Source organism: Canis aureus, chromosome 9 (assembly GCF_053574225.1).
Source record: "Canis aureus isolate CA01 chromosome 9, VMU_Caureus_v.1.0, whole genome shotgun sequence".
NCBI classification, from domain to species: Eukaryota; Metazoa; Chordata; class Mammalia; order Carnivora; family Canidae; genus Canis; species Canis aureus.
In genome coordinates this window covers 75,632,734-75,659,834 of record NC_135619.1, presented here as the reverse complement: position 1 = coordinate 75,659,834, position 27,101 = coordinate 75,632,734, and the positions used below count along the sequence as shown (strand labels likewise).

Sequence of the window (27,101 nt, the reverse complement as noted above, 5' to 3'; positions counted from 1 at the left end):
CAGATTTGGGGGCCGGCAGAGGCAGCATGGGGAGTGACTGCTAAGCGGACTTTCAGGGGATGATGGAATATTCTAGAACTGGACCATGGTGCTTGGACACCTCGTAAATCTGAAGAGTCACTCCCTATACACCAATGGGGGCCGAGCCTCCTGTAAGGGGTGTGCTCACCTCCCGTACCGGGGTCTGCTCAGCACCCGCTCGGCCCCGGGTGCTCTGTGAGGCAGGCAGCCGCCCCCCCCACTCCCCATACACGGCACTGCCCCCCCCCCCACGTTCGCCCGCCGCTCTGAACGCCACGCAGCCACTCCCTGGGCCAGCTCTCCTTTATTGGTCTGAGCCTCTCCAGACGCCTTGGGCTACCTCTCAGCCCGGGGGGGGGGGGGGGGGGGTCGTGGCCGGCTCCCCGGAGGAGGCGGCGGGGGCAGGGTGGGTCACTCCGTTGACAAGGTGGCCAGGCCCTGGCCGTGGCAGCGAGGGCGGACGCCCGGCTACCCCAGGGCTGGATGTACCGGGATGGGGGCCAACTCCGTGGGATCGCCCGCCGGTCTGCGGAGCAGGGGGGCCGTGGCCTGTTTGTGCGGATGCTGGCCAGCCCGCCCCTACCCAAGGCCCTAGGGTCCTCCCTCCCCCCCTCCCACGCACAACTCGGCTACCACAGAAGAGCAGAAGTGCATACGCAATCCTATTTCAGTTAAAACCCGCTCTGCTCCAGCGCAGCTGAACAGGTGGAGGGGCAGAGCGGGAGCAGGGGGCCGGGGGCTGGGGCCTGGGACGGGGCGGCGGCAGGGTCGGGGGCTCCCGTGGCTTTGTGGGGAGAGGGCTCGAGGGCCGGTCTCCAGAAGCATCCGGGGCCGCGCGGCTGGAGGCCTGTAAGCTGGCGCCCTGGGGACAGGCCCCTGCCCTGGGGACTCAGCCCGCGGGCAGCGCTGTGGTGCATGCGGGTGCAGGCGCAGCCACGGCATTCAGGAAGCAGACCGGGGCGCTGGGGGCGTGCAGGCTGTCTGGGAGGGGCCGGGGCCGGGGCCGGGCCCTGGGCCTGTTGGGGTCTCGGCCAAAATGCCCCAAGAAGCTGGGGGAGCCCCATGTCCCTGGAGGGTAAGGCACAGAGTTTTGGTTTCCCAGGGGCCCGGTTCCAGCCTGGCCCGGGGGAGCCCCACTCAGCGGCACATCCGGTGACCCAGTGCTGGGGGGCCAGCCGCGGGCACGCTCACTTGGCTTTGGGCTTAAGGCTGAGGCCTGCGGGAGCGAGAGGAAACGGCAGCGTTAGCAGGTGCGCAGGGCGGGCTCTGGACGTCGTCATCATCATCGTCACCACCACTGCCCCGTGGCCGCACAGGTTCCCCCCGACCCCAGGCCTTGCCCTCGGGCAGCAAGACCCTTCCAGGTGGAAGGTGCGGGGACGACCCCCAGCCAGCTGGCTCCTGTCCACCTGCACCTGCCCGGGCTGGATTCATGCCTGCTCTGTTCCCGCCCCCCTGCCCCTCCCCTACCTCGCCCCTGTTCTCTCCCCGCCAGCTCAGCTCTCCCCCTCCCCGTTCTCTCCCCCACAGGCTCAGCTCTCCTCCCTCCCCCTTATTCTCTCCCTATTCTCCCCTGCTCTCTCCCCCCCTCCCCGCTCAACGTTCCCCCTCCCGTTTTCTCCCCCCTCCACTCCCCCCCAGCTCAGCTCTCCCACCACCCCCTGTTCTCTCCCCAGCTCAGCTCTCCCTCCTCCCCCCATTCTCTCCCCCCAGGCCCAGGCCACACCACCTCCCCTCATCAATCCCCACTGCTGCGTCTCCCCACAGCATCCTCAGCTGCGTCCTGAGCAGCCCCTTACACTGGAGGCCTCCTGACTGGTCTTTTCCCAGCTCGGTCCTGAGGGCACCAGAGCCCCCACAGTTCCCTCCACCCGCAGCCCTCCCCCGCCAAGCCCTGTGGCCCAGGGCTCAGCTCTTTCCCCCACATGCCCCCTGTGGGTCTCGAGCAGGCACAAAGGTCACTCATCATCCAGAGCAGGGTTTTTGTCTGCACACCCCCCACCCCCCGCCCCGCCACTGTGCCAGGATCCAGGGCAAGGCAGGGCCAGGTCACTGGCTGTGGGATAAATGGCCCGAGCGCCTCCTGAGGTGTCATGTGTGTGTAATTTCTGCCCCAACACAGTCCGGAACCCGTGGGTGGGGGCGTGGGATCCACCCGAAGCGAACGTGCCTTCCACGGTTCCAGCGCACATGGGACAGAGGCTGGAGGTGTGGTCCCGGCTAGGATCTCAGTTCCCCAACCCACAAAGGGTGACAGGCCTGCCTGAGGACGCCTGCCTGGGCCCTGCTGGGGCCTGGGGCTGCACCTGACAGGCCTGGGCCCGTCCTGGGGGAGGGGGAGGGGCGGGGAGAGCAGCCCCCTTCCTAGGAGGAGACCCCAGGTGGGCTCAGGGGCCAAAGGGCATGAGTCCCTGGCTTTGAACTCCTTCAGGGAAGTTGAGAGCAATGCAGCAAATGCTGATCGTCACTTTGCTACGTTTTGCTAGTTGTGGCTGCTTCAGGGTGAAGGGTACGTGGTGTTCACTATGATCTTACAAGTTCCCTGTCAGGTGTCAGGGTGAAGTTTTTCCAAAAAAAAAAAGTTGAGGCGATAAGGAGGCTGGGATTCCTTCCTCCTGCCCCCAGCTGCCGGGACGGTGGGCCGGGGCAGGGGGGCGAGCGTGCAGCAGCAGACCCCGTGCCGGGGGACTGGGAGCCACCGCCCCCCGGGGCTGATCCCTTTGGGAGCACAGACCCGTGCTGGGCACACGGATGGTTCACTGGGCAGCAGCCACATGTGGCTGCCGGCCCCCCAGATCCCCAGACCACACGGCCCAGCGTCCCCCACACCCACCCAGGACCAGCCCCGATCCCGGCTCCTAAGGGACCCACCAGCGCCATTCCGGCAAGTGTACGGCTGTGTTTTATGCTCAGAAAGCAACCCCAGAAGCAAACTCTGGAACTGAGGTTAAAGACTATACCCAGCAGCGCCCCCGACTTCACCCCTGCCCTTGCCTCCTCGGGGCACCGCTGGACCTGTCCTCTGGGTCCAGGGGGTCAGCACAGCGCGGTGGCACCCAGCCGGATGCAGGTGGGTGGAGAACCAGGCGGCCCCCCAGAACGGGATCTGCGCTCCAGCAGCACAGTCCAGAACACAGTAGGGACCCCAGGCCTCTGTCTGCATCTGTGAGCCTCTCGGGCCACGTCAGGGGGTACTGATGGTCCTGCCCATACTCGGAGGGCCTGGGGGGCCTGGCACTGTTGCCCAGGACGTGCCTACAGATCCATTTGTGGTCCCGGCTGCCAGGGAGAGGGCTGGTGGCCCGCTTCTCCCTGGCAGCTGGCCCTGGGACTGTCCCTGTTCCTCACTCCTCCCCGGGGGCTGGGAGTCAGGAAAGCCACAGGTCAGCCAGACTGCGTGGGACAGGGGCAGCCTGTCCTGCTGGGCCTGGGAGGCCAAGCTGCCCCTGCCCTCACGGACCCCGCACCCTGCTCCCTGGAGGGTGCCCCAGGTGGTCTTGCCCGCCCCGCCCTCTCAAGGCCCATCTGCCTGGCGCAGCTCTGAGGTCGCACCTTGCCACCGCGCAGACACCAGCTAAGCAAGGCTCCCGCCCTTGCAGACAGGGAAGGGACGACAGGGGGCCAGGCGGGTCCCACCACCAGCGGCAGAGGAGGGCAGGGCTTGCTGACAGGCCCAGGCAGGCTGGAGGAAGCCAGGTTAGTGCCCGGGAGGGGCTGGGCGCGGCCCCTGCCTCTGCGGCCACCGTTAGTGCGCAGCGCCAGCTCGAGTACGTACCTTACTGAATCACACACGATCTTTTTGTTTTATTATCATCAGGGTCAGGGACAACCTCTGCTTTCAAATAAGAGAAATGCACTCAACGGCCTACTCCTAGACTACCCTGAACTCAGAGCTGGGGCCGGCGACCTGGCACTCGGGCTGCGTGGACGAGGAGCCAAACGCGGCTGGGCCTCAGGCAGCCCCTGGCTCCACGCCCGGCTGCCACTCCCTGCTGGAGGCGGCGCAAAACGGGGGTTAGTGGCTTAGGGGCGTGGGGACGAGGCCAGCGGCCCCCCCAGAGCTGCCCCTCCCAGGTGCGTAAGGGTGGCCACCTCCTCTCCTGCAGGCTGTGGGCACGTCCCGGGAATCACCCGCTCTTGGGGGGCAGGGGAGGGAACGTCTGGGCTGCCGCATGAGGCTCAGGGCCCCACCGTGGGACGGATGAGCCCCGACCACACGTCAACGCCTCCCAGCAGGGCCCTGCTTCGGGGGGACAAGGAATGATGGCAGGGGAGCCCCGAGTTACCTTCCTGGCTCCTGGAGGGGCGCTTCTTCCTTCGCCTGCCCATCCGCTTCGAGGCCTGTCCCCGGGCGCTGGGGAGAGTGCCGGACCCCGAGGAGTCCGTGACTGCGTCCTCAGAGAACGACCTGTCCAGGGATGTGTCCAGCGCAGAGTCTGGGGCTGTGTCCTCCTGGTCCCCATCCCCGTCCCCGTCCCCGACAGGGCCTGTGGCGGGGGGGTCGGCGCTGCGGCCGTGGGCGGCGGCCTCCTGCGGGGCCCGGACGGTGCTGTCGGCCTCGGCCAGGCAGACGCCCCGAGGGGCTGTGGGCTCTTCAGCGTCTTGGGCCCCGGAGGGCTTGTCACCCGAGATCCTGAGAGGCTTCAGGGCCTGGGCCCCTCCCAGCACCACTGGCCAGGCGCCCTGAGGAGGCGGGGGCCCCTGGGGGTCCTCGGGGGCCAGGAACTCGCTGGCATCGGTGTACCAGGAAGAGCGTCTCTCCTGGGGCCCGGGCCCGCCGTCCTCGGGTGCGTCCACGGCGGGCTGCGGGCTGGGGGCGACGGCGTCCGCGAGGTCCAAGCCCCGGGGATCGGAGGTGGGGCCGCCGCCTCCCGCGGGGCCTCTGGCGGCCGCTGTGGACACAGGGCAGGACCGGCGTGGGCGGGCCCGGCTCCCAGGCCCCGACTCGGGGTGCGCCCCCGGGGGCTCCGTCCATCCCAGCCCCGCAGAGCCGCCTGGCCCGGGCCTTCCCGGGGGGCCTCCAAGGGGGGGCTCCGGAGAGCGGGCCTCGGCGTCCAGGGTCTGCCCACGGCGCGGCCGAGCCGGGGCCGCGGGGCCTGCTTCCCCCGGGGCAGCCACGCAGAGCGGAGCACCCCTCCCGCAGGCCCGGGCCGGCCTCTCCCGCCACCGCAGCCCGGAGCCCCGGGGACCCGTGTCAGAGGCCCCCGCCCCCCGGCCCCACCCCTCGGGCAGCGCGGGAGGCGGGAGAGGGTCTCACCAGGCGCCCTGTCCCTCGGGGGGTCTGCGGCGGCCGCCTTGCTGCCCCCCTCCGCGTCCCCTCGGCCGCGGGCCGTCTTCCGCAGCTGGAAGCCCTTCCTGATGTCGGCCAGCAGGGCGTCGATGACACACACCTCCTCCTGCTTCCCGACGCCCCTCCTGACTGAGAAGCCCGAGACCCTCAGAGATGCCGTGGTCCCTGGAGCCCACCCGGCTGACCCTGAAGGTGACCTGGGGGGGTGGGGGCCACCGGAGCCTGGGGTCGGGGTCGGGGGAGCGGCCCACGTGCAGACCCGGCCCCACGAGCCCCCCCGCCCCCCGGCCTCCCGGGCCTGGCCTCACCAGGCTTCCCATCCTCGCCCCGCGGCCTCCGCGCCTCCTCCTCCGCCAGCTGCTGCTTCCTCCTCTCGGCCTTCGCCGCCTGCTCCTTCCGCTCCTTGTTCTCCTGCGAGGGGGACACACGGAGCCCGTGACCCCCAGCCCCCGAGGGACGGCCGGGCCTGGCGCCGCGGGGCCATGCCACCTGCAACGCCTGAGGTCGGCGAGGGGCTGCGGCCGGCCCACCTTCAGGGCGCGGATGAAGAGGTCGCGGAAAGTCTTCATGATGCCAAACATGTCCTCCAGGGACAGCTGCTGGGCGTCCTCACACAGGTAACTGGCCAGCTCTAGCTTCTTCTGCTCGATGGCCTGGAACACCTCATCTAGCGCCCGGGAGGCCTTGATGATGGTCTGGGGGCGGGGGGGCACGGTCACAGCCCTGCGGGAGCCCACAGCGGTACCACCTGGCATCACGGGGATGAGGCCGGGCTGCAGGAGGGTGATGGGCCACCTGCACTGGCCCCCACAGGCAGCGGCGTCTGGCTGGGACCAGGAGGTCTGGATACTGGGGTCCCTGGGATCAGGGAAGCCCCGCACTTATGGGACCTACTCTGGGGACCGAGGACAGCAATGCTACCCTCCTGCAGCGCCCCAACCCTGGGGTGGTCTTCTCCCACGCTCACCTGGCCCTGCCTTGTTCACTAGCCTAGCCTGGCACAAACCCTGAGGGGCCCCCGAACCCCCAGACATCATCGGGCACTGCCTCCCCTGGCCCAGACCCCCACCCCGAGGTCGTCGGGCACTGTCTCCCCCGACCCAGACCACCCCCCACAGGTCACCGGGCACTGCCTCTCCCAGCCCAGAACCCTGCTCGAGCTTGCCTGCAGGCGCTGGCTGTACTGCTCCTGCACCTCTGGAACAGAGGAGGACACCTTCCGCTCCATCTCCAGAAGCTTCTTCAGGTTGCTGCTGGACTCGGAACGGATGATCTCAAGATTGATCCTAAAACATATCCCAGAACCAGGTGGGGTCAGGAACAGCTGATATCCGGTCTTGTGGGGCCCATGGGCGTCCTCAGCCCGCACACCTATGGGGACAGTAGGGGACACTAGACTGCACCCCTGCAGGTCACCAGAAGCAGTCAGAGCTCTGGAGAGGGCCACGTGGTGCCGGCGACGGACAAGCCGGGACAATGACCCAATGCTTCAGCCTGACTTTGGCTCTCAGGCCTGAGAACCCTCTGTAGCACCATGTACCTGCAGTTGGAAGGTCTAGGCCACCCTCCCTGAGTTGCGCCCCCGGGCTCAGTGACCCCACGGACGCAGCCCCACCTGCCCCGGCCTGTTTCCCCATCCGTACAAGGGGAGTGGCACAGCCTTCCCCGTGGGCTGCTGTGAGGATCCACCTTGAACAGAGGCAGTGTCGGCCTAGCTCCTGGTGTGACTGTGACCAGGTCACGCCCTACGTCTCCTGGGCCTCGGCGTCCACCCAAGGTCTATCCCGAGGTGACAGCATTCTCTGGGGCAGGGGCTCCCGGGGGCCCAGGGTTGTGCTGCGGCCATGAGGCCCATCCTGGCCCAGCCACCTCCCAGGCCAGGACCAGAGGGGGGCGGGGCGGGGTACCTACCCTGCGGCCTGGGAGGGCTGCTCCAGGTCCCGCGGCAGCTGCAGGAGGTCCGGGTGGTTCTTCTCCGCCTCCTGCAACAGGACGTGTCCCCTGAGCGCTGCTGTGGCCACACCCTGGCCCAGGGATGCCCGAGCCTCAGGGGCCACCCTGAGGACCCACCTCCAACACGTGGTGCAGCAGCGTCACACGGCTCTGCTGGGACTTGGTCTCCGTGAGCTTCAGCAGTGTTTGGATCTTGAAGCCATCGGCGTCCCCCGTGTGGCTGCCCTGCGAGGGGCAGGGTGGGCAGTGAGTGCCATTGAGGCTTCGGGAGAGGGAAGTGGGGGGTGGGAAGCAGGAGGGGATGGGACGAGCTGGGGCGGGGCCCACTTACATAGTTGAGGAAGTTTCCAATTTTGAGGATCAGCTGGCAAAAGACGGGCAGCCGGTGGCTGTTGAGCAGGCCTGTGGGAGGGCGCCAGGGCTGAGGGGGGAGGGTGCTGCGGGTGTCTGAGGCTGTGGCCCGGGGGTCTCAGCGTTCTTCACTCCCCTCCCCTAGGCGCTTCCCCCAAACCCCTCCGAGCTTGGTCCAGGGCTGGGCAGGAGGGCTGGAACCCCCTCCTGGTTCAGGGGCTCTGGAACCAGGTGTGCCACTCTTAGCACTCACTGACCCCTCACCACCCGGGGGCAGACAACCCCTGCCCCTTCCTCTGGGTGACGCTGCTGAGAGCAGCCTTCCTGAAGGTCATAGCTGTGGCCTCCCGGGTTCTCAGCTAACTGTCCTTGGGGCTTCGGGGAGGGTGGTCCTCCTGGCTCCGCCGCCGAGATGGGAGCAGACGTGTGTCCCTGCCCTGGGGCTGTGGTATTTTCCTGCTCATCTCTCATTTGGAGAAAGCGGTGAGTACAGGTGTCCCTGAGCACATATCTGTGTATGCACGCCTGTATCTGCGCACGCCCATGTGGCTGCGTATGCGTGTGGACGCGTGTATATCTGTGCACATGCAGCCGCGTGTGTGCACCGTGTGTCTGGATGCGCATGTAAGTGCACAAGCTCGGTGTGTGTCTTAGAGCAGGGACGTATCTATGCGGGGGGAGGCCAGCAGCCACGGGCCCCCTCCCTGTCCTGGGGCCCCAGGCTTGCCCCCCACTCACTGTTGCAGGCAGCAAGTACCAGCTGGGCCTTGGGCTGCACCATGTCCAGCACGACGGCCGTGCCCTCGCACAGCAGCATGCACTCCACCCGCAGCTGGTAGCTGGGGACACAGCGGGACGTCAGCGGCTGGGCCCCCACCTGCTCTGGGCCCGCGGCTCGGGGGCTGCTCACAGGCTGGGTCCTGGGCCGGGTCCCAGGGCGCACTCAGCAGGCCTGGGTGGGGCCCCGGAAGAGCACCAGGCAGGGCTGTGGCCTCCCAGCGGGGCGCCCCTCCCTGCCAGAGCTGCGGGTGCGTGAGCGCTGAGTGGAGCCCCCACGGAACGGGGTGCACGGCCCCACTCTGTCCCCGGGTCTGGGCCCGCTCCCCCTGCCCCTTCCCCACCACAGGCCCCGGGGCCCAGGCCTGCCCGCTCACCAGGGAATGGCCAGCAGAAGGAGGTAGAACTGGTCGGCGTTGGCCAGCTTGGTCCGCTCCTCTGTGAAGGAGCGCAGGTTTTCAATCTGCGGGGAGGAGGCCACTCGTGGGGTTCCAGCTCCCAGCCCGTCCCAGGGAGTCCCCCACTGCCCAGCACCTGCATCTACCTGCTGTCACCACCGTCCCCTCATGTGCGGCATGACAGCTCCCGGTGTCTGCCCACTGAGGCCCCAGGTGGGCCGAGCTCCCAGCTCCCAGCGCCCCTGCTCCTGCCCTTGCCGGGGAGCCCCCAGGGCACTCCCCCCCACTCACCTCGTGCTTCTCAGGAAGGAGCTTGAGGAGCTGCTTGAGAACCTCCACGTCGAATTTGCTGGTGTCCCCAGCCTGGATCATTGCAGCGACGTCCTCGTTGGAGCTGCAGGAGAGGGGGCGCGGTGGGGGTGGGGGCAGAGGGAGTGCAGCGGCCTCCTGTGGGCTCCCGGGGACCCCGCCCGTCGGGACTGCCCTCAGCCCAGGACCCCTCTGCTGCTCACACCCGTGAGGCTGCAGGGGCCCAGCTGCAGGGGGCACGCAGGAACCAGGCTGGGGGCTGAGCACCACACTCCCAGTCTGCACCCTCCGCCTCCTCCTCCCAGGGGGCTGCTCAGGACCGGGGCACGCCGGCTCACGCATGCCCGAGAGCTGCAGGGAAGGACTCGGGGGCTGGGAGCCCCGCCCGCCTGGGGCCTCGGCTTCCCGGGGTCGGGGTGCGGGGTGCGGGGTGCGGGTGGGACGGCTGGTCTCCAGGGCCCGCCCCGCGAGGGGGTGTGTACTTCCCAGGGCGGCCTGCAGAGGGCACCGTGGAGCCCAGGACGCCGGGGGCGGGGCCGGGGCGGGGGGCGGGGCCTCTCACCACTTAAACTGCTTCAGGAAGATGTTGAGATGCAGGCTCTTCTTCGAGTCCAGAAAGGTGACCTGGAAGACAGCCCGCCGGCGTTGGGACGTGCAGGGCGGCCAGGCCCCGGCCCCAGCCCGGCCCCAGCCCGGCCCCACCTCCTTGGGCTCCTTCCTGGCGGCGGCGGCCGCCCGCTCCTTGGCCTTGGCCTCGGGGAAGCAGAAGAGCCGCTCGATGCTGCAGAAGTCAGGCTCCAGCACCAGGGCGCCCGGGCAGCTCAGCGAGGCCCACATGGAGCTGTGCTCTGCGGACCAGGTGTCCCCGTCAGGCTCACGGCCACCCCGGGCCCGAGAGCCCCCGGCCGCCGTCCCCCGCGGCATGTGCAGGTGCCATCCAGGCCTTCCAGCGGCCCTGGCCGTGACCCGCTCCGAGCATCTGCGCCCAGGGCCTGGGCAGCGCAGGGGCGGCATCGGAGGCACACCCCGGCTTACAGCGGTGTGCACGGGGGCGGGGGGACCCCACAGGGTCTTCCAGCGTGACCTCTGACCTGTTCTCCCCAGGACCCAGGGCTACGTCGGGAGCAGGGACTGAACTGCCGCCCTGGCTGGTAGCAGGGGGACACAGACACACAGGGCCGGGCCCCTGCCCCCCGCGGAGCCTGGGGCGCCCTCACCTTGCGCCACGTTGGACGGCAGCTTCTGCCAGTTGAGCTTCTTCATGCGCACAGTGGGAGGGTTTACTCGCCGGTGGCTGGGGACCCAGGCAGAGCCCAGGCCCGGGTCCCTGTGGGGCACGATGATCTCCTCCTCGCCGCCACCCGCCGCAGAGGAGCCAGAGGTACCCGGCAGGGGTGGGGGTGGAGGGGCGCCCATGCCAGGCGGTGGAGGTGGGGGTGGGCACCCCGGGAGCGGCGGAGGTGGGGGAGGCTGGGCCCCACCAGAGACAGGCAGTGGGGGTGGTGGAGGGGGTGGGGGGGCTGGGGCCCCCAGGCCTGGCAGTGGGGGTGGTGGAGGGGGAGGGGGAGGGGGAGGAGGCCCTGCTCCCAAGCCAGGCAGTGGGGGTGCAGGGGGGATTGGGGTGGGCGCCTGCGGCTCCAGGCCCTTCGGCTCTGGGGCAGTCACGCTGCTTGTGCTCTGGACATCGACCACGTGCCGGCTGGTGAGGTCCGCCTCGGGCTGCTGGTCCTCCACGCCCGGCTTCGGGGCGCCGCTGTTTTGGGGCACACTGCCCCTCCGACTCTGGCCGAGGTCGGCCTGGACACTCTTGTGGGCCTTGTTCAGGGGACTTGGGCGTGGCCGCCCCTTGACAGCCAGGAGCCGCTCCACCATCTCCTCTAGGGTACACTCCTGGACTGTGGGGGGTTGGGGTCAGGGCCCAGGTCAGAGACGTGGGTGCGGGGCGGCGGAAAGGCCTGCTCACTGCCCCCGGGCCGAGGCCGGGAGCCCCCCCGTGCCCCGCCCGCTCACCATCGCTGGCCAGGAGCACGGCCCGGTTCACCAGGCTCTCCAGAGCCTCCCAGAGCAGCTGGCTGGAGGGGAGGCCGGGCTCCAGGTAGAGCAGGCCCTGCAGCACGGACAGCAGCTGGGCGGAGGCCGGGGAGCAGCTCACCTGGGCGCGGCGGAAGAGCGGGGGTCAGCGGCCGTGCCCTTGCCCGGCGGGCTGACAACGGTGGGCTTCCGAGGCCGGGACCGTCCCCGCTGTCGCCGTCCTGGGCCTGGTGAGGGGCCGGAGCCCGGGTTCCCTGACGGCCACGCTGCGGCCAGCTGGGGTTGGACAACTGTCCGTGCCGGGCGCTGCCCTGTGCTTGGAGGGACGCCGCCCAGCATCCCTGGTCTCTGCCCACCCGAAGCCAGCAGTACCCCTGCCCACCCCAGATGTCTCCAGGTGTCCCTGGACGCCCCTCGGGGACACGTGCCCCCTGGCTCTGAGGGACAGGAGGTGCCAGCCACGGAGGACCAGCTGGACCAGACGCCGCCCCCCGGCCCCTGCAGCTCCCTGACGTGGCTCCCGATCTGGCCTCAGTGCTCCGGCCGCGGTGGGTCTGCCGGGGTCACAGCCTCTGACCCCGGCCGGGAGACAGGCCCCGGCTCACCTTGTGGAACACAGAAGCGAACACCTCCTGGTGGCTGTTCATGTTGACGCCGCCACAGACCCGCAGGAGCTCCTCCTCATCCTCCGCCTTGGCCTCCTCGAAGGCCTCCAGCTGGATCAGCAGGTCGGCGTCCTCCAGGTCCCTGGGGTGGGGTGGGGGGCACAAGCTGAGGCTGTGCCCCACCAGCCGCCCCCCAACCTGGCACACGTGCAGACGACCCGGGCAGGGCTGTGCTGGGCACGCGGCCACTGTGGCCAGGACGGGCATGGCTGGAGGTCACCAGCGCCCCAAGGCCCTTGAGAAGGGGGAGAGAAAGTTCTCACACCTGGGGGGGCAGGCTGGCGGCTTCCCAGCATGCAGGGGTGCTGGGAGGGCAGCACCCACACCACATGGAGGGGTCCGCTCTGGCCTCTGTGAGGGGCAGGCCTTCCGGCCTGGGCAGTGGGAGCTGCAGCATGCACGGGGCCCTGCACCTGCCGCTCACCTTGGCCTGGCCGGTGAGCGGCGCCCCTGGCGGCAGGGCGGGCCCCTCTCGGCATCTAGCAACCTCACACCCAGGCTCCTCCTCTGGGCCCCCCACGGCCCAGCTGACGGCCCCCACCCAGGAGAGTGCACCTCATGGGGCCCAGGATGGGGTTTCACGGCTACGTGGGCTCCCAGGCACCACCAAGTTTGAGTTTCAGACAAACAGCAAATGATTTTTAGCCTAAGTGTGTCCTATACGACATCTGGGATATACTTGCACTACAGGAGGGCTCTGCTGTCCACCTAACTCCCACTTAGCGGGCCGTCCTGTGTTGCACCTGGCAAGCCCGGTCCCTAGGGGCAGCTGCCAAGCCCCTGGTTCTGCGGAGTGACCCATCAGGCAAACCGTCGTCACTGGGACCTGGGTCCACAGGCTGGGCCCACTGGGGCTACTGCTGCAAGTCCCCTCCTGCCCATCTGGGGGTACTGCTTGGGACCCAAGGGTCTCAAGGTGAGCCTGGCTTCAGAGAACAGTGATGCCGACTCACCGTAGCCGCGTCAGAATGTCCAGCAGCTGCAACCCTGGGAAGGGACAGTGGGGTGAGTGGCCTTGGGCTGCTCTGGTCAGCTCCCACCCCGGGCCGCTTGCACCTGCTCCTGCCTTCCTCTCTGCTCTTGCCCTGGGCTTACTGCCACCCCCAGGATACCCAGCCCAGGGGGCAGGAGGGGAACCCTGCCATTCCTACAGGTACCAGCAACACTCTGGAGGGGACACGCAGTTGTACCCACTCAGTGGTCACTGCCACCCCTGGCAGGACAGCACTGGGGGGTCAGCGTCACATTGAGAGCCACCCCCAAAGGCCCCGAGTCCACCAGAGGGAGCAGGCGGGGGCAGCTTCCCAGAGACCTCCCCTGGGGTCCTGGAGGGGAGCGCGTGGGCCGGGTCAGCCAGGGGGCAGCAGAGGCAGAGGCACAGCGGGGCCTCCGGGGGGCGTGGGCGGTCACCAGTGAACTCCCCGCGCAGCTGGGTGCGGGTGCGGAGGTCCTCAGGGCCCAGGATGATGGCATTGATCACACTGAGCAGGGTGACGACATAGGGCACGTTGTCGCTGTCAGAGAGCTCGTTCATGATGACGCTAAAGCGGTACTGCTGGTTGCACACCGTCTGCGGGGTGGGCAGGGGTCAGCGTGCGCCGCAGGCCCACCACGGCCCCAGGCGCCCCCGAGGCTCACCTTGTAGTGGTCTAGGGCGTCCAGGGTCAGCATGTGGCCCTCGGGTGAGTAGATGCACAAGGCAGCCAGCAGCTCGAACACCTGCTTCTTGACCATCACGTTGGACGTGTCCAGAGCTGTCAAGGGCAGGCGAGTCTCAGGGGGACCCTTCGATCCCAGGCCTGGGCTCCTCCTTCTTCTGTCCCCCCCAACCCTGTGCCTGGCTGACCTGACTCACACTTCACCAGGAAGGGCAGGGCCTGCAGCTGGGCTCCAGGGGGCGCTCTGCACCAGCCCACTGGCCATGTCAGGGTCTGGCCTGGCCTCTAGGGTGGGCTGGCCTCGGGTAGCTGGGCTCTGGGGGTGGGCTGGCCTCGGGGGTGAGCTGGCCTCAGGTGGACTGGCCTCAGGTGAGCTGGCCTTGGGTGGGCTGGCCTCAGGGGTGGGCTGGCCTGGCCTCTAGGGTGGGCTGGCCTCTGGGGTGGGCTGGCCTCTGGGGATGGGCTGGCCTGGGAGGGGGTGTGGACTGGGCCCTGGGGTGGGCTGGCCTCAGGTGGGCTGGCCTCGGGGTGGACTGGGCCCTGGGGTGGGCTGGCCTCGGGGTGGACTGGGCCCTGGGGTGGGCTGGCCTCAGGTGGGCTGGGCTCTGGGATGGGCTGGCCTCGGGTGGGGGTTGTGGACTGGGCCCTGGGGTGGGCTGGCCTCGGGGTGGACTGGGCCCTGGGGTGAGCTGGCCTCAGGTGGGCTGGCCTCGGGGTGGACTGGCCTCAGGTGGGCTGGCCTCTGGGGTGCTGACCTGCCTCTACTAGGGGACCAGAGAGGCAGGTGCCACAGGGAGGGGCTCGGAGGTGGGGGTCTCTTGGGCTGGCCACTCAGAGTGGCCCCTGCTGGCCCTGGCCCCAAGGCCCACACTGGCACAGCTCCCCGGGCTGAGCTCCTGCCTCCCACCTCATCCCCTGAGCTGGGCAAGTTTTGGGGGTGTCCTTTATGGGCCTTGCTGAGAGGCCACAGAGTAGTCTACATGGGCACAGCCAGGCCCGGGCTGCATAGGACAGGCCCGAGGTAGCCTCTGCCTTGCTTACCCACACGGGCACTCGCCCACCCACGGGCCGACCCACCCGCGCTCCCCAACAGAGCACCAAGCATCAAGGAGATGCGGTTGCTGCCAGAGAGCGGCACAGCCTGGCAGGCAAGGGACGCACAGTGACCTCTGTTCACTCAGGGCCGCCTGAGGTCACTCCCACAGGTAGAAGACAGAGCAGCCTGGGGAGACTTCCTGGAGGAGGTGACCGTGACTCAGAACTTAAGCAGTCAACAGGTGCACGAAGGCAGAGAGCAGCCTGAGCCAGAGTGGCGGCTGGGTGCTGGAAGGCGAAGCCCCCCGGGGGTGGGAGCAGGGCACGGGCAGGGTAGGGGTGTGGGGAAAGGGGGAAGAGGACGCCGCCAGCCGCCAGTGCTGGCCAGAACTGCAGGGCTGCGGCCCGCGAAGCTCAAGGCGCTTGGGGCCAGGGGAATGTAAGCGGGGCTCCTCAGGTGGACTCAGGTGAGCCTGGCTGCCAGGGCCTGACCAGGGTGGCAGGTTCCGGGGCGGAGGGAGGGGTGTAGGCCGGAGAGGGGGGCAGGGTGGGGCAAGGCCAGGCGAGGCCACAGAGCAGAGGGGGCAACCAGGTGCAGCGGCTGGACGACCACGGCTGAGCTGACCCGGAGGTCTTCTTCCTCCAGGAAGCCCTCCCTGCCTGGCCCGTGAGTCCTCTCTGTGACCCCGGCCCTCCCTCGGCCCTCCCCGGCCCGGAGCCTCACCCTGACCGACCAAGGGGGCGACCGCGCCAGTCCCCCCTCCGCCCCGCGGCGGGCCGCGGCTCACCCAGGGACAGCTGGCGCACGTAGGCCTGGTTGCTCAGGATGTACTCGATGCCCTGCTGCGAGTTCATGACGGCGCGCACGCAGCTGATGCAGGTGAGCTGCAGCAGGGCGTCGGCGATGCGGGCCACCCCGCGGCCGGACAGGCGCGCCAGCGCCTCGAGCAGCAGGTCCAGGCCGCTCTGCTCCAGGAACTGCACCATCCAGCCGCCGTCGCTGCCCTCCAGCCGCTTGCGCAGGCCCGAGTAGTTGACCACAGAGGGCATCTGCAGCAGCCGGATGCACAGCTCGGGGTCCGCGCTCTCCAGGTTGGCCTCCGTGGGGTCCGAGTCCTGCGGCCCCAGCTTCTCTTTCAGCGCCGCCCACTTGCGCTGCGCACCTTCCTTCACCGACATCCTGCCGAACTGCAGGGCGGGGGAGGCGGGCGTGAGTCCCGGGTCGGGGGTGACGGGGGCGCCCCGCCGGTGGAGGGACGGGGAGAGGCCGGGGCGCCAGCGGGGCAGTGTCCTCGGTGTCTCCCGCCCCCCGCCGCACGGGGTGGCCCTGCTTCCCGCTCACCCCAGGCCTGCCCCGGGGGCAGGGGGGGACGCTGTGCCCTGGTCCAGTCAGGGCCACCACCACCCACGGGCTTCCCCTGTGCCGGCCAGGCGCTCCTCCCCACCCCCGACGGCCGCCACAGCGGCCACCGCCGCCCCCCCACCCCGTCCCCCCTGGGTACTAGGAACACCACTGACCCAGCGGTGACGGTGACGATGCAACAAAAGTGGTGTCTCTGGGGCTCCCTCCCTTATCTCGTCCCAGAGCACTTCCCCTGCCCAAGGGACAGGGTCAGATAGGGACAACAGGGTGCGGCAGGTCCAGACCCTGGGCACTTCTGGGCTGCCCAGGCATCGGGCGCGTGGCCGGGGAGGGGGCTGACCAGTGCCCACCCCGATCGCGAGCAAGGCCCGGGCCCCGTGGGGAAGCAGCCCGGACAGGTGGTGGCCTCTGGGGCCCTCAGCATCCCTCTGTGGGCCGGAGGACCGGGCGTCCCCCTAGGCCGAGCATGTGCAGCCTCAACAGGTGTGACCCCTACCCCGCATGCCCCCGAGCACAGGCCTTTCCCCAAGGAGGACAGGCCGCTGAGCCTCTGTGCCCTCGCCACACCCACCGAGTGCCCCCCCCCCCGCCCCCGCAGGGCCCTCGGCGGTGACGCTGTCCTCAGCCACAGCCCCTGGGGCCTGGCCTCACGGTCAGGGGCAGCCCAGGCTCTCCTGCAACCATGTATGGCTCGGGTCTCGTACTTACCGTGAGGAGGGCAGCTCGGAGCTGCTGAGACAGAGCCCGGAGGACCACTGCCTCGTGCCCCGGGCCCGGCCCGCCACCAGCTCCCCGGCACCCCGGCACCCCAGCACCCCAGGGATACAGGAGAGAAAGGGCCGTGGCACCTACAGCAGCCAGGTCACGAGCCCACCCCCAGCGCTGGGAAGCGCAGAACGGAGCCAGCCTGGACCCCAGTCAGGGGGAGGCTGTCCAGCCCGGCCCCCCTCTCGGGGCTGCCCGACCCGCCAAGTTAGGGAGCACCTCTGAGTGTGGACAAGAGCCCAGATGCCCATCGCTGGCCCGGCCCGGGGTCCCCAGCGCCCACGGTCGGCTCTCCTGGAGGCCCCGCACCCCCTGTGCCTTGGGGAGCTCTTGGGTATCATCCCCTGTGCTCTCCGGGCTCCCCGTACCCCAGGCATGCGATGCCCTGGCACTCCAGAAGCCCCTCCTCTGTTCGCAGTAGGTGCAGGCCAGGAGCCCAGCCCCCACCCAGCCCCCCGGGGAGGCGGCTCAGCAGGCTGCGGGTCCCGCGAGGGCCCCACTGTCCTCACCGGGACCTCTGGGAGCACCCGGAGAGGCAGTGGGTGTCGGCGTCGCTGCAGCGGCGTGCGGGGTGCCCGTCAGCCCTCCCTGTGACCCCATGGCCTCCCCTGTCCCTCTCAGGCCTTGACCCTCTTGCCCCCTGCCCCACCGCCCACTCACCCAGATGCGCAAGACCTTCCGGCTGCCTCTGCCCACCCATTCCAGGCCCTGCCTCGGGCTGCCCGGCGCGCTGTCCTGGCTCCTCATCACCGCTGACCGCTGAGCCGCCCGGCTGCCAGCGGTGGCTCCGCACGGGGACGCTGCCCGGGGAGAGGGCCGCTCCCACCAGCATGAGGAGCACAGCGGAGGGGCCTCTGCTCACACTGCCACCCGCCGTGGGTGCTGCCGCTTAAAGACGCAGCCAGGACTGACCCTGCCCTCCCCGCCCCGCCCCCGCCCCACTGGCCCAAGTCCCTGTTGCCTTGGCACAGGCTGAGCAGCTGGAACTAGAACTCTCCCAGGCCGGGCCCCCAGCATCCTCCGGGCCTTCTCTGGCCAAGAGCCCCAGGGGTCCCTGGCTGCAGAAGACAAGCTCCGGGCACAGCGTGCGTGGGCTAGAGCGCCCCGACCTGACACTGCCAGGTCCTCTCTGCGCACCCCAGCCCCCAGGGCCCCCTCGGTGCACTGGGGGCTGGGACCAGGGCAGGCGGAGACCAGCCCCCTCCAGCTGCTCGTCCGCCAGGGATCCTGAGCTGTGCGCCTTGACTCTCCCAAGCTGGTCATGCCCCTCCTTGTACACATTGCACACGTGCACATACCCATGCACGTGCGTGTGAACACACATCATGTAACACGTACACACGGACGTGACCGCCTCACACACACGCACATGGCGTTACACGTGCATCGCAGGATGCACAGAGGCACCACGTGCGCACACCGCACGCCCGCGTACGACACCGTGTGACCGCAGGAACAATCCCCGCTCGGGGACGGGACGAGAAGGCAGCCGGCGCCCCCTCCCGCGGCCTGCAGTCGCTGCCAAAGGCAAGTGCTGGTGCCCGATCCAAGCGGCTCCGCGGGTAAACAGCCCTTGCCTGTTCCCATGGGGGGGCGTTTGAACGTTCCTGCCAGGAGCCCCCGAGGGAATCAGGCATTTGCTGCTGTCGGGAGAACAGCGTGGGGAACAAGCCTTCCCGGCGACACCCGGGACCCGCGTGGGAGGCAGGAGCCAGACTCCTGGGCTTGCTTGTGCTCGCGGGGAAGTCACGCTGCCCTGGGCTCCCCGGCGGCAAAGGGACAGCTGCTGTGGGTTCCCAGTGGACGAACGGGACCCGGGAGCAGGCAGTGAGCACCCAGGAGCACCCCGGAGCACCCCGCGCTGCTGTAATACCGTCCACCGCCTCCCGGGGCCAGAGCGCCGGGCTGCAGGCCAGGCCTGGCGCCCAGACAGGGCGCGGTGGCAGGGACCCTCCCAGAGCCGGCCTGGCGGGGCGGGCCGCAAGCTCAGGAATGTGACCTCGGGGCTCCCCACCCCACGCGGGGGCGGGGCCGGCCTGCCGGGGGCGGGGCCTGCGCAGGATTCCACATTTCCAGAGCCTTTCTTGCAGTGGGCACCACCTGCTGAAAAGCACGGACTGTCTCCCAGGGTCCGAGTATCCGGAGACTCAGACCCCACCCCGACCCTGGGGGAGCTTCAGCACCCCCCACGTGCCCCGCAGGCAGACCGTGCCTCCCCCTGCACCCGTGGAACTCGGATGGGCAGGGGTCTCTGCAGACGAAGATGCTGGGGCTCGGACATGAGCGGCACGTCCGTCCCCCGATGCTTCTCAGGGGTCAATCTTTTCTGCACTAAAGTGGGGCTCCCGCTGCAGGGGGTCATGCCCCCCCCCACCCCGAGAGCTCTCCGGGGTCAGCCCACTGGCCGGGGTGTGCTGCTGGCCCATGCTCAGCCAGCCCACGTCGGGGCTGCCCCGAGGACCGGAGGAGACCCGCGCTGGTCACCCATCTGCTTCCTGCCCACGCGCGGCCGGCCCCGCACAGCAGCACCGGCCGCTCCATCCGGGCACCACACGCCCAGGCAGCTGTGCTGTGCTGACTCATGGGAAACCGCCGCCCCTGCCTGGCAGTGCTCTGAGTGTATTCACAGGGGGACGGGGGGCACAGGGGCACGGGCGAAGCTGCCCCCCCACCCCGACCTCAGAGTCCAACCTCTGCTATGCAGATGGGGAAACAGCCAGAGAGGGAGCGCGGGTCCTGGGCATGGCTGCTGGGCGGCCCCGGCCTGGGTCCCCTGGGCCCCCTGGGCTCTGAACCGTGTGGTCGGGTGCAGACGCCCACACTAAGTGCCACTGCTCGGCTCCGGCGAGGAAGGGCTTTGGCCTTCTCCTAGACCCCCGCGAGGGCTGCTGGGGGGACTGGGGCCTAGGGGTGGGAGTGAGGCATCGGGAAGACACAGGCTGGGGACCTGGGCCCCCGGAGGGGGGTGGGCTGCTGTGGGGAGGCGGCTTCCCGGTGGCCCTGCCAGCATCGCACAGGGGCTGGGGTGCTTCTGGGCCCAGAGCCAGCGAGGGCGCGGGGGCGGGGTGCAAAGAGGGAGCTTGTCTTCCTTGGGGAAGGCGGGTAAAATGGCAGGAGCGGGGTTCCGGGGCTGCCACACTGTATTTTTAGCTCCAAATTTTTCCACTGCCTGGCAACCCTTGTATTGTATTTCCAGCAGCAATTCCCTGGAGCTCAGGGGCAGCCAGGGCCCTGCGTGACTGGGGGAAGCCCCTGGAGCCGAGTCCTCCTCTGGCTCCCCAGCCCCGGCTCCCCTGGGCGTCCAGGGCTTGCACCACCTTCCCCACCAGGCTGTAAACCCTCCAAGGACTCGTGGGGCTCGCCCGCCGTGGGCGCCTCCCAGGTCGGGGTGCTGTGCACAGTGGGCCTTGGGTAAGGACCAACCACCCAGTGCCTCCCCGCCGCCCACTCACCCACAGGCACGGAGCACAGGGCCTCGGCCGAGGGCGCTGTCCTGGTTACCTAGGGGTACCCGGCCCCCTGCTGCCTGCCGTAGCAGGTCCCAGGACGGCCAGCAGGGCCTGTGTGTCCCGAGGCCTCACCTGGCCCCGCACCCCCACCCCGTGGAGGAGGCCGGCCAGGCCACTGCGGCATCGGGCAGCAAACAGAGGGGCTGCCTGGGGGCGGGGGGGCATCAAGACTTCCACAGCAGCGCTGAATTAAAAACAGAGACGGGAAGTAGGACACGGCGCCGTATTCAGCCATGCAGCGACACGCCACGCAGGACACACGCCCGGACGCCAGCACAAGTTGCGTCTGGGGTGAATGTGGTCATTTTCATCATTAGAAAGAGAAAAAGAGCAGAGACAGAAAAGGCCCACTGTCCCTAGGGGACCTGGGCTCGGGTGGGGGAGCCGGCCACCAGTCCAGGGCGCCGGGGGGCAGGGCAGAGCCGGCGCTGGGCTCCCTCCCGCAGCGACGGGGAGTGGAGGGGGGTCTGGGCTGGCGGGTGCTGAGCGCTGGGAGGCCAGGCCTGGGCTTGGGCCACTGGCTCCAGGGTCCAGGGGCGGGTGGGGTGATGGCAGACCTGGGGCGCCCGCACGGCCTGTCTGGTCCTCCACGGTCCCACCCTCCAGGCTGAGGACGAGAAGCGGCGGAGGGGGCTGCCCTGGTGAGGAGGACACACCTGGGCAAACAGGAACCCCCGCCCCAGGGCACATCCCGGGCTGGGCGCTGCGGGCTGCACCTCCCGGGAGGGCTGGGGGTGGCCTGGGAGTCAGGGCTGCTGACGGGGAGGACAGGAAGGGCGGCGGCGCCCACGCCAGGAAGCTGAGCTTTCGCTTCCACCTGCTGCGGCCCGGCCTCCGCCTCCCCGCCGCCGAGGGGCACGGCCCGCGGGCCTCCCTGGGGGTCTGGGGGCATCCGCAGGGTTCTGGTCCTGAGTCTGGCGGCCGGCGGCGGGCAGGGGCCGCCCACCCTGCGCACAGGAGAGTGGCACGGGGGGCTGAGCCAGTCACGGCCGGATGCTTGAGGGGAGCGATGGCTGCAGACCTGTGGTCGGGTGTGGGGGAGCGCGAGGAAGGTGGCGGGGCGGCGGCTGAATCGGGTGCTGCTCTACCGCAGGCACCTGGCCGCGGCTTCCACCCGCAGGGCCTCCAGTGGCCGCGGAAAACCTCGGGCTGGCGGCCCCAATCCCTCCTCCCCGGGTTCCGGCCCCCAGATCAGAGGCAGCGTAGAGACGCCTCCTCCGGGAGGCCCTCCGGTGTCCCTCTGTGTCTCTCTCCGTGTCTCCCTGCTGTCCTGGGGGGAGGCCTCTCGGGCCTGGGAGGACCCTGATGCCTGCTCGCGTAGGCCTCAGGCTTTGGGGTGGGGCTGAAGTCTGCCCACTGCCTGCCCCAGCAGTCCTTGCCCCTGGCCCCGTCCCACATCCCAGCTGGAGGCCGGCGGGTGAACAAAGCAGTGGATTGAGGGGGGAGGGGCCGCCCGGCTGTGCCAGGGGCCGTGGGGGGCAGGGGGCAGGGCACAGCTCAGGTTCTGGGTGACATCAGGCTCTGCCGCTGGCTGGCTCTGTCCCCTGGACTTCCCAGGGCCCGGGTTCCAGTCCCCAAGTGGGGATGAGCTGCTCAGCGCCAACCCGACCCATCCACGGAGCGCCATCGGTCAACCGGGCCCTGGAAATGCCAGCAAGTGCTGTGCCCACTGCCCCCTGTGCCCGCCGCCGCGCCTCCTCCTCCTCAGCCAGGCTGCCGGGGGCCCACACTGAGCTGGGACACAGGCCCGCTCCGTCCCTGGACCCCCTGGCTCGGCAGCCTGGCCCGCCAGGTGAGCAAGACCTTGGCGTGCAGCAGGGGACGCCCCGAGCCATTCCTGGCCAGTTGCCTCCGCCAGGCCCATCGAGGACCTGGTTTTCTCATCTCTGGGGTGGCCAGGACGTTCTCCAGGGGTGCACCTGCCAGCTACAGGGCCTGCCTGGCCTGCAGGGTCCCTCCCGGGCTGCGCCCCTACCCCCACAGCAGCCTGGGAGCACCAGGCAGGGCCCTAGGTGCCTCCAAGAGGGCAGGAGCCCATCTGGGCACGTGGGGCTCCTGTTCTCCGGCGCTCACGTCTGCACATGTGGGAAGGTAGACACGGACGGGCAGGGGAGGGGGGCGTGCCCTCCCACCTCTGCGGGGTGAAGAGCAGACGCCAGCCTCCCTGCTGTTGCGTGCAGGCCGCCGAGCCAAGCCGTACTTGGGAGCAGAAGTGGGGACCCGGGTGGCGGGGGAAGCAGGCTGCACACTGAGGCCACACCCAGGGCCCGAGAGGACCCAGGACCAGGCGCAGATGGGGAGACCGAGTCCTCTGACATAGCTGGCCAGCCCACGCGGGCATCCACACCCACGTCCACCAGCACTCAGCAGGGCCGAGGTGGAGCTCAGAGACCCCTGCCCCACGGGCTGCGTGTGTGCATGAGTGTGCGTGAGTGAGCGTGTAGGGCAGACAGGGCGCGGGGCCAGTGCAGGGAAGCCATCACCCAGGGCCGCGTGTGTGTCCGGAACCGGCCTCCTCCGCCCTGACCCACTGAGCCCTGGGCTAGCCTCGAAGGTCAGGCCTCAGTGGGTCTGCCTCCACCTCCCCAAGTGTTTCCCGACTGGTCTCCCACCCACGGAGGGCTCCAGCCCGCAGCCCTCAGCAGCCCTGGCCACCCACCCTGCTCAGTCGGCCCGGGCCACCCCTGTGGGAGCAGGGGGCCCCGGTCCACCCTCCCACCTCCCAGCCCCTCTTCTGGCTCGGGCCCAGCTCACGGGAAGGGGGGCGGTGGAGGGTGCTACAGCAGCACACGAGTGGGAGGGGACCCCGACCTGGGCGCCAGGCATGAGGTGGGGCTGGGTGGGAGGGTGGCCATGAGGGGGGCGGGCAGGAGACGGCACTCTGTCCTCAGGTGGCCCCAGGGGAGTGGCCTCTGTGTGGTCTCGTCATCTGGGCACCCGAGACCTCTGTGACCACCCCACACTGCCGGAAGGGCCGCCGGCCCAGGGGTCCAGCTCAGCAGGCCTATGGCAGCCACCGGGTGCCCCGGTGCCTGCCCCCTCCCCTGTTTGGAGCCCCGGGGGTGCTCCCAGGCCTGGACCATGCTCTCCTATTCCCAGACTGGTCCAGCGCCGCGACCCCGAGGGTCCTGTGATGGTGCCGAGCGACACGGGGACAGCCTCGGTTGCCACGTGCTCCCCTGGAGCCACCAGTGCTCACCCTGACCCCTGTACGCCCGCCCTCTGGCCCACCGGAGCAGTGAGGGGAGCATCGAAGCAGATGCACACAGTAGGGGCTTTATAAATGCATCCTGCCAAAACGGCACCACTACAACCCAGCAGCTCTGTGCCTCAGTTTCCTCTTCCTGAAACAGATGATGACCATAGGACCCAGGCCTGGCTGGGTAGGCGCCAGGGTCGGAAGCCGTGGGGCGGGAAGGTGTGACAGGCTGGCTCAGTCCTTCGCTCCTCTGCACACGGACCCTGCTCAGGACGCCGCTCAGGAGGCCCGGAGAGCCCGCGCACCCACCTACTCCCTTCCTTGAGCACCCCTCGGGAGGACAAGCAGCAGCGGCCCCTCCTGGGAGGACAGGCCCCCCGCCCCCCTCTCCCTGCCTGGCTGGGGAGGCGGCTGGCGGGCACCATGAGAGCTTCCCTCCACCTCACAGTTACCTCTGCGGGCGGGGTAGACGGGGCAGCTGTGTGGACAGACCCCACGCCAGCTCAGGACCCGGCTGTCCGGTGTTCAGAGGTGGGCGGGCAGGACCCTCCTGACTAGGGTGAGGCTGGTAGGCGGCCACGTGTCAGAGCCTGCTCTCACACCTCCAGTGATGGGGAGCTCATCCCCTCACATGCACTCCTTCCTCCCCAGTGGGTTGAAACCAGCGTCCTGGTCTCGGACGTCCAGGGGCTCCCAGGCGTGGTGGCTCTGTCTGGGGACAGCCCGGAAGAGACCGGCTCCTGCCTGGCCTCAACCTTCCAGTCCTGGCCTTTCTCCCCTAGACTCATTCCTGTTCACTGTCCCGAAATCGAAGCGGACATGCCTTTCCCAATCCGCTGTGTCCACTGGGCCTTGACCCATGCAACTACTAGACACCTGCTGTATGCAAGCCCACAGTGCGGGAGGGAGCCAGGCAGCCGAGTCAGGCCGCATCCCTCCGACTGGGGGGGGCTCTGCTTTCCGGTTCCTCTGGGTGCCCCGGAGAACCCTCCGCCCCAGTGCAGAGCCAGGCCGGCGCCCCCCGCACCCACAGCAGCGCCCCTCTTCACAGCAGCCCTAGGAACCCGCTAACTTTTCCAGCCTGGAAAATCACTGCACTTTGATGAAAGGCGAACAGGGTGTACGTGAGGTTAGGAGCGCCCGGGGGCCGGCATGTGAGGTGTGTGCAATTAGCTCCGACAGCTGTCAGCACCTCCACAAAATGGGGGGGCTTCACCTGAGAGTTAACTCTCTGCGGGAAAGCAGCGGAACCCCGGCAGAGAGGCTGCCTGGGTGCATCCCAGCAGGGCCGCCCCCGGTCCCCTCGGTCCCCCCCAGCAGGGCCCGTTGCTCCTGGGCCGAGACGAGGATGGGGCCGGAGCAGCGATCAGCGGGCGGTTATTGCCCCGACTTGGCTTTTTAAATCGAGAGTTGATGCCGTCCTGGTGAGGGAGTCTGGGGCCCCGGACCCCAGACCCGGCACCCTCTCCCCGCAGGCCCCCTGTCCCGGGCAGCCCCGTGGCGGGGCTTTGAGGCATTTCCTCTGGGTGTCTTCCCTGCCATGCCTGAACCCTGTCCCCATCCTTCAGGTGCAGATGGGGAAACTGAGGCCCAGAGCAGGCAAGCGTCCTGCCCAGGTCCCACAGCCTGGGGAAGCAGGGGTGGGGCTGGTGGGAAGAAGGGAAGTTCCCAACTCCAGCTCCCCCGAGGGTGTGTGTGCCGGACCCAGGCAGGGCCACCGCCCTCTCGGCCACAATGACTCCTGCGTGGCCAGCCAGGACAGGGCACTAACGCCGTGGTCACCAACGGACGTCAGTCACCGTGCAGCCCGGGGCCCTGGGTTACAGAGCCTCCAGGGCAGGCAGACAGCAGCCCCCCGGCGCCCCCTGAGCTCCCCAGGAACAGCTGGAGGCTGATGCAGGCACCGCGGGTAACCCCCCTTCCTTCCTGAGGTCATGCTCATCCCGGGGTCCCTCCTCGGGAAGCGGGTTCCGGGGTGGGGGAGCGCACAGCAGCCCTCCAGCCCCACCCGGGGGCCCCGGGGCAGCGATGGGGGCCCGCGCCCGGCCCCGCGGACACCACGGACACCAGGGCGCGGGCGGGATCGGGCCGCCGACCCGGAGCCGAAGTTTATTTTCCCAACTGTGGCTGATCCGCGGTCAGGGGATGGAGGTGGCGGCCGCGGGGACGCGGAATCCAGCCCCCACCGGGCGGGGCGCGGGCCAGGGCGCGCGGGCGGCGTCTGCGCGCGGGTGGGCGGCCCGGGGAGGGGGTCGGGGGGGGTCCCGGGGTGGGGGCGACCGGGGGGGCCGCGGCCAGCACGCACCCCGCGCCGCCCCAGGCCCTCCCCGGCCCCAGAGCCCCGCGCTGGGACTCAGTTTCCCCGGCGGCTCCCGCGGGGCGCGGAGGCGTGGACTCACCGGGCGGGGGCGCGGCGCTCGCTGGGGTCGGGCCGGGCCGCGGCTGCCGGGCCCCCGGGCTCCGCTCGGCTCGGCTGGGCGCGCTGCGGGCCGGGCTGGGCTGGGCTGGGCTCCCTCCGCGGGGCGCGCGGAAGAGGAGGGGCCGCCCCGCCCGCCGGCGGCCACGTGGGGGGCGGGCGCGGCCCGGGGCGGGGCCGGGGGGTCCGGGGCTCCCCGGCCCCGCCCGCGCCCTGCGGGTCTGGCTCCTGGCGCGGGGATGGCGCTGCTGGAGCCGCGGAGCGGGGCGCCCCAGACCTCCCCGTGGCCGCCCGGCCCCGCCCGCGCGCGTGTCCCCCCCTAGCACCCCTGCAGCGAGCTGACGGCCCAGCCACAGGGCTCGGGGCGGGGGGGGGCCCTGCAGACGCGCATCTGCCCCCCACCACGTCCGAGGACCCCTGTGGGAGACCTTCCCCGCCCCTGCATGGAGAGCACCGCCTGGCCCCCCCCCTCCAACCCGCGGCCGCCTCCGGGAGCGCCCCCTCCTCTTGCCCTGCCTCATCAGGCCCGCCAGACTGCTGCACCCTGACGGCGACCCCGACCCGCCCCCGCCCGTAGCAGGCTCGGAAACCTGGCTGAGTCGCTAGGGAGAGGCGGCCCCCAGCCCTGGAAGTCCCTTCTGATATCTGATCCTCATTGGAGCTCACAGGGAGCCGATGGCCCCAGGCCTGCGGGCTGGGGGGGGGGGGGGCACAGGTGCGTCAGGGGCAGGTGGGGGCAGAGCCCTGACGCCCGGCCCCGGCACGCTCAGTGTGAGTCAGGCCGGGACTTGCTTGAACTGCCAGGTCCCACCTGTGAAGGAGAAGGACGGCAGCCTCTAAAGCTCGTAATTAGGGCAAGAGGAGAAGATGCGGACCGAGCAGCCCCGTCCCCGGTCTTGCCTGACAAGCCTTTCCCCAGACCTGCGGCGCTCAGGCCCCGGGGAGGCAGGCGGGGTGGGCAGGACTTACCGCGGGAGGGCACGGTGGGCAGAGGGCAGGGCACCGGTGCAGGTGCCAGGGCCGGGCCCACGGGCTTTCTCAGGCTCACTCCTGCTTCTGCCCAGGACCGCGTGCCCGTCCGGTGGGGACAAGGGCTGGCCTGTAAATACCCGCTCCCAGGGGCGTGTGCACCCCTGCTCAGCCCAGGAAGCCGTCTTGGGTCCGCCCCCGTGCAGGGGTGGCTCCTGGCAACAGGCCATTGCCAGATGAGGGCCCCTGAGTACCCAGGGGAGCCAGCCAGGAAAGGTGCCTGCCGACGCTTGGACCCTCTCCAGCCGGGAGACTCGGGGATGTGATGGCCACCCCTGGATGGGGACCCAGATTCCTGGAATGCAGCGAGTCCTTGCATGGGCAAGTGTGCC

General features: G+C 69.8%; 1 protein-coding gene across 4 annotated transcripts; it reads right to left on the bottom strand.

Annotated features, from left to right (window-relative positions):
• Positions 1 to 306: 306 nt before the first annotated feature.
• On the bottom strand, positions 307 to 26,866 carry INF2 (inverted formin 2). 4 transcript variants are annotated; one of them, XM_077910808.1, is made up of 23 exons: positions 26,710 to 26,866; positions 15,277 to 15,676; positions 13,434 to 13,549; positions 13,206 to 13,365; positions 12,749 to 12,782; positions 11,736 to 11,877; positions 11,110 to 11,251; positions 10,317 to 10,994; positions 9,802 to 9,947; positions 9,662 to 9,723; positions 9,082 to 9,184; positions 8,770 to 8,855; positions 8,354 to 8,454; positions 7,596 to 7,666; positions 7,382 to 7,489; positions 7,223 to 7,293; positions 6,477 to 6,597; positions 5,842 to 6,006; positions 5,620 to 5,722; positions 5,279 to 5,440; positions 4,308 to 4,913; positions 3,797 to 3,853; positions 307 to 1,237 (listed from the first exon to the last, which is right to left on the bottom strand). In XM_077910808.1, exons 2-22 carry the CDS (start codon positions 15,665 to 15,667, stop codon positions 3,798 to 3,800), a joined length of 3,624 nt encoding a protein of 1,207 aa, XP_077766934.1. In that variant the 5' UTR covers positions 15,668 to 15,676; positions 26,710 to 26,866; the 3' UTR covers positions 307 to 1,237; position 3,797. The 4 variants fall into 4 exon arrangements, with proteins under 4 accessions (XP_077766934.1, XP_077766933.1, XP_077766931.1 ...); XM_077910807.1 differs by lacking the exon at positions 26,710 to 26,866 and adding an exon at positions 25,724 to 25,854; XM_077910805.1 differs by lacking the exon at positions 26,710 to 26,866 and adding an exon at positions 17,277 to 17,488.
• Positions 26,867 to 27,101: the final 235 nt, after the last annotated feature.

Excerpts from the sequence above, each read along its gene's own strand:
- INF2 (XM_077910805.1), bottom strand. The coding sequence starts at position 17,363 with ATGAGGAGCCAGGACAGCGCGCCGGGCAGCCCGAGGCAGGGCCTGGAA. Across the intron at positions 12,783-13,205 it reads GCTGCGCGGGGAGTTCACTG|GGTTGCAGCTGCTGGACATT; the intron begins GTGACCGCCCAC and ends GTCCCTTCCCAG. Across the intron at positions 11,878-12,748 it reads GACATTCTGACGCGGCTACG|GGACCTGGAGGACGCCGACC; the intron begins GTGAGTCGGCAT and ends ACCCCACCCCAG.